The sequence below is a fragment of the Chenopodium quinoa genome, unplaced genomic scaffold (genome assembly GCF_001683475.1).
Source record: "Chenopodium quinoa cultivar QQ74 unplaced genomic scaffold, ASM168347v1, whole genome shotgun sequence".
Taxonomy (NCBI): Eukaryota; Viridiplantae; Streptophyta; class Magnoliopsida; order Caryophyllales; family Amaranthaceae; genus Chenopodium; species Chenopodium quinoa.
In genome coordinates, this window is record NW_018743593.1 from 3,729,439 (window position 1) to 3,734,886 (window position 5,448).

At 36.2% G+C, this 5,448-nt stretch overlaps 1 protein-coding gene across 1 annotated transcript; it reads left to right on the forward strand.

Annotated features, from left to right (window-relative positions):
- The first annotated feature begins 1,806 nt into the window (after positions 1-1,806).
- On the forward strand, positions 1,807-4,086 carry LOC110682738 (methionine--tRNA ligase, cytoplasmic-like). Its single transcript, XM_021859062.1, has 7 exons — positions 1,807-1,972; positions 2,307-2,605; positions 2,689-3,066; positions 3,306-3,449; positions 3,548-3,638; positions 3,742-3,822; positions 3,938-4,086. The coding sequence occupies exons 1-7, from the start codon at positions 1,807-1,809 to the stop codon at positions 4,084-4,086; spliced, it is 1,308 nt and encodes a 435-aa protein (XP_021714754.1).
- The last annotated feature ends 1,362 nt before the right edge of the window (positions 4,087-5,448 follow it).

Consider the following 5,448-nt stretch of genomic DNA (forward strand, 5'->3'; position numbering starts at 1 on the left):
ACCGTTACCTCAATGTGATTTGGCGCCACATCAGCATTACGTGTCACCCTATGTATCATCATTCAAGACTCTTCATATTTGTAACTTTCGTATTTAATTTTCTGGTAAATTGTAACTTCTAAATAATTGCACATACATTAAATTACAATTTAATTTGTAAGAAATCAATCACATACTAATGGTTATCTCCTTGGATGCTATTTTTTTAGATTCAATACACAGTTAAGCAATTATGCATAGTAATATTTACAAGTATACAATTGCATTCCTCTTTCTATTTACATATATTTTTTATTTCTATTTTTAAAAATTATACTAAAGGTAGTATTTTCAAAATATTTTTTAAACTTAAGGTAATATTTTCAAAATATCATTCAAACTGAATGTAATTTCAATATGAATCGTGCGAGCCACAAACTAGTTTACCTAAGGAAAAATTGCGGAAAATAATACAACCTTTAGGCGGTTCTTTTTTAATAATACAACCTTTTGATTAAGTCTTAATAATATAACCTTTGGGGGGTGTTGATTTTAAATAAGACATAACCGGATGCAACTGGATAAACAAGTTACCACTGCCACATGTCATTATATGATTGGCTTAAATAATTTTTTTTATTTTTATTTTCTTTCCCCTTCCCTAAACACTAATAAACCACCATTGCTCCACCCTCTCTTTCCAACCCCACCACCACTGTACCACTGCCAACCCCTTTGCCAATCCCCACAACCAGAATCGACCCTTCCCTTTCCCGACCACCCCGTTGCCAACCCCCACAACAAGGCCAAAACTCCCACGTAACCCCCCATTACACAGTTCGCGACCACCCCAGCCACCATTCCTACTTTCCCAACCACCACAGCCAATCACTCCACCTTTCTTGACCACCACAGCCCCCATTCCACCTTTCCTGACCACCGCAACCAACCAAGATCACCAAAAACTCCCACACAGCACACCGACCTCACGAACCCAGCAATCATTGCTACTCCACCCCTCTTCTCGCACCCGCATCACCAAGTCCCCAATTACGCACCAAATTACAACCAACGCCACCAATTACCCCCAATTATCGCCAATTAGCCATCCCCATTCAGCAATTTGCCACCAATTTTAAACATTTTAACCCTCCGCCATTGATTTGTTGAGATTTGTGATTGATGGTGATGTCGGGGCGCGAGCATGATGTGTGAAGAAGAGAGTAGGTTCGAGGATGGTGCTGGTGGTTGGAGATTAAGGATGGGCGAGCAGGTAGCTAGGCTCGGGGTGGGGGAGGTGGGCTTGTCACCGGCGGCTAGCGGGGGAGGGGGCTGGACAGGCAGGGGGGTTTTATTATAACTTTTTGTAAATTAATTTTTTTTTATAAAAAAATTCAAATTTTAATGTTTAGACAAATTACATAACGACACATGTCAAAAGTGACTTGTTTACCAGGTTACAAGTTTTTTGTCTTGTTTAAAATCAACACTCCCAAAGGTTATATTATTAAGACTTAATCGAAAGGTTGTATTATTAAAAAAGAACCGCCTAAACGTTGTATTATTTTCCGCAATTTTTCCTTTACCTAAACCTAAACCATTTTATTAGGAACCCAAAAACATTTATCTTAGCCAAATCCCTTTAATCTTAATTTTAACCCAATAACGTAAATTGATAATAGTTATCCCTAGTCCTAATCAAGCTCTAATTTCTTTTCCTTAGTTATTAGTTGTAAGTAAAAAAAGCCGAAAAGCCATATAAGTTTCTCTTGTTATCGAATCAAAGGCACATAAACAAGATAAAGGAAACCTTAATTTTCTGTCGGTATGGAGAAGTTTCCAGTAGAAGATGAACAATTCTCTGTTGGATCAGCTGTTGTGGAGAAGATTTCGGTAGAAGGGCAACGCAACGTGTTGGTGACGAGTGCGCTCCCTTACGTGAACAACGTACCTCATTTAGGAAACATTGTAGGTTTAGTCCTAAGCGCTAGGGGTGTTCAAAAATATCCGGTCCGAAATATCCGATCCGAAAATCCGATTTGAAATTTCGGATATCCGATCCGGTTTTTAAGGTTTCGGATATTTCGGATCGGATATCCGAAAAAAATATCGGATTTTCGGATCGGATACGGATCGGATTTTGTCCGAAAATTTTAACTACCCGATCCGAAAATCCGACTATCCGATCCAAATATCCGACTATCCGATCCGAAAATCCGAATATCCGAAAATTTCGGATCGGATTCGGATCGCAATTTCTCCGATCCGAAAATTTCGGATATCCGAATTTTCGGATCGGATCGAATCGGATATCCGAAATTGAACAGCCATATTGAGCGCTAATATATTTGCTAGGTTTTGTCGTCTTAGGGGCTACAACGTCCTCTTCATCGGCGGTTACGATAAGTATGGTACAACCAGTGAGGTTCGGGCTGCTTCCGAGAATCTCACACCCCGCGAGATCCGCGGCAAGTACCATCCCTTACATAAGGAGATTTATCAGTGGTTCGACATTAGCTTTGGTCATTTTGGCCGAACATCTTCCTCAGAACACACTGCCGTTTCTCAGCAGATCCTCAATTCACTCTTTCATAATAATCTCTTGATGGACCATACAATTCAACAAGTACTTTCTATTGATTTCAAATTTTATATTTAGACACGACTTTTGAATACTCTGCTCATTCGGTTTTTGTTTTTTTTTTCCAGTTGTATTGTGAAAATTGCTTAAAATTCTTGGCGGATAGTCTAGTTGAAGGTCTATGTCCTGAGTGTCGTGTGTCTTGTAAAGGCGATCAATGTGAGGAATGCAATGCATATTTCAATGCTCGAGATTTATTAAACCCTGTATGCAAGATATGTCAGAATTCCAGCTTGACACTCCGTTCCACAGACCATCTGTTTTTAAACCTAGGTTCTCTGCAACCCAACCTGCGTGCCCTTTCTGAAAGATTTACCTTTTCAAATCAACTGGCGAAGAAAATTACTGAGAAACTTGTCGGTAAAGAAAACAAAATCCCTCCGAAGTGCATTACTCGTGATCTTAAATGGGGAGTTCCCGTTCCTATTGAAAAATTTAAAGACAAGGTGAATATTTCAAGTTTGTTTACTTGAACACCCTAGCTTTGGTAGGAGAAGTATCGGCGTATAAGGCTTATGTACCTATATAACAAATAAGATGGTATTTTTGTAAATAATGGAAACATGAGAAAAAGCGGTGGTACAAAATTTGATGGCCTGCATGTAAAATACATAGGCCGTATGCGCCTGGATACACTTAGCTTTGGTATGGTTTCTGATTGACTGTTCCTTGTTTCTTGTACCAGGTGATGTATGTGTGGTTTGATGCTCCTCTTGGTTATTTGTCTATCACAAAGTGTCACACATCTAAGTGGGAATTGTGGTGGAAAAATCCACATAATGTGGAGCTACACCTTTTCATGGGAAAAGACAATGTTCCTTTTTATTCGGTGATTGTTTTGTTTTTACACTCCTTTTCTTCTTTTATTATGCATTCCCAGTGATCTTTTCGCGCTAATAATTGCTTAAGTTGTCACCCTTGATTCAGGTTCATTTCCCTCCATACTTGATTGGCACCGGGGAAAGTTGGACCCTTCCTCATTCAATACATGCTACTCATTTTCTGTTATACAAAGCAGGTAGCTACTCGGCTTTTGCAAGCGTCATTTGCCATCTATATACCCTACAATTATATTCAGAACCAATTATCTATTATTGTTTTCTTACAAATGCTTTTTCCAGGAAAATTTTCCAAGATCAGGGGTATTGGTGTTTTTGGTGATGAAGTGAAAGACACGAATATACCTGTAGAAGTATATAGATTAATTTGACGAATATACCCTGTCTTTTATTTCCTTGCCCCCCTCCCCCTGAAACTCTGCATTCAGGCTTGGACATGTGTCAGTAAATACTTGTTAGAACTTCCTATCATTTTCTAATTATACTACTGATATATTACATTTTCAGTCATCCGACTCAAATTTTTCTTGGGACGATTTGCAAGTAAAACTTAATGGCGAGCTTGCTGATAATTTGGGCAATTTCATGAATCGTGTCATCTCTTTTATCGCCAAACCCCCCTGGTAAATCTCTCTGTTGTTCATGCTATATGTGTTTATACAACATATATTCATTGGAAAAGATATTCTAATGATGAAGTTAGAACTGTAGAAGTGAAAATACAAGTCTGAGGCATTTAAAACAATGATGATATCCTTTTCTTTCTCTTTCCCTGAACATAAGAATGATAGTTCTTGTTCATTTGTTTTATTTTGATTTTTCCTTTTCTTGTTCTGTACACATCAGACATTAGACTTATCTGACCTTGTTGTGCAAGTGATGGGACATTATTATAATTATGGGGTGATTAATGTGACTATTGTCTTATTCAAACTGCCAATTAGGATTAATTAGTAGCTTCTATAAGTATCTAAAAGATCTTAATTATTCATTTTTGAAAAGATAAGATTAAAGAGTTTGAAATTGAATAAAACTCCTTTTTTTTAAAGTCCTAATTTTATCCGAATTAAAAGACATTCAAAGATAGACAGATATGAATTCTTTCCTCATAGTTTTTATCTAAATTTTATATGGTTGGCTATCCCTTGAAATTATCTTTCCATGATATATTATAATATCAATTCCGAGCTAGAACGGAAAAGATATTAATAAAATGTCAAACTCTATTCAAAACTGACACCATATCACTATTTCGGCTATATATTTTGTTATACAAAATATTTTAATCTGAGTTTAATTGGGTTAGAAATTAGACTTCAAGAGCTTTCCAACTACATCTTATTCATCTTATTCCGATTTTTGGATCAAAAGATATGATAAAAACAAAACCCGTAAAAACTAGTGTCTATCGAGTTTTATTCCGATTTAATTCGGATCTTAACTTAATTCTTCGACCCTTCTTTTTTTCTCTATAAATAGAGGTCATATCACCCCTTTTTCAATCATCAACAAGCTTGATCACCAAATCATTCTCTTCACCCTCTTTAGCCTAAACACTAGCCATCCTATTTTCTCATAATACTTCCCCTAATTAAGCACTCCAAGTAGTTCATACAATACCCAAAATTCTATACTTAAACCAAGGCGTGAAAGGTATAATTGAGTGAGGGTTTGTACAAAATCAACTCTACTTTTAATTTTATTTAATTTCCATTTTATTTACATTTTTGCTAAAGTTACTAACAGTTTATTCATGATGTAGCAATTCAAGGAAACGCAGAAAGTGAGTAATTAATCACTTAATTACTTGTATTTTTATTCTTGTTGCTAGTATCATGATTAGGGTTATTATTATTATTTAATTTTACTAACAATTTATGGTTAAATTGCTTCCAATGTTAATGTTTATTTTATTATATTTATTGATCACCATATTGCATGTTTAAAGGGAATATGTAATTGAAAATCACGCCTAATAAGATCATTTGG

Coding starts and splice junctions, on each gene's coding strand:
- LOC110682738 (XM_021859062.1), top strand. CDS start 1,807: ATGGAGAAGTTTCCAGTAGAAGATGAACAATTCTCTGTTGGATCAGCT. Junction 1,973..2,306: donor TTTAGTCCTAAGCGCTAGGG/GTGTTCAAAAAT, acceptor GAAATTGAACAG/CCATATTGAGCGCTAATATA. Junction 3,067..3,305: donor TTGAAAAATTTAAAGACAAG/GTGAATATTTCA, acceptor TTCTTGTACCAG/GTGATGTATGTGTGGTTTGA.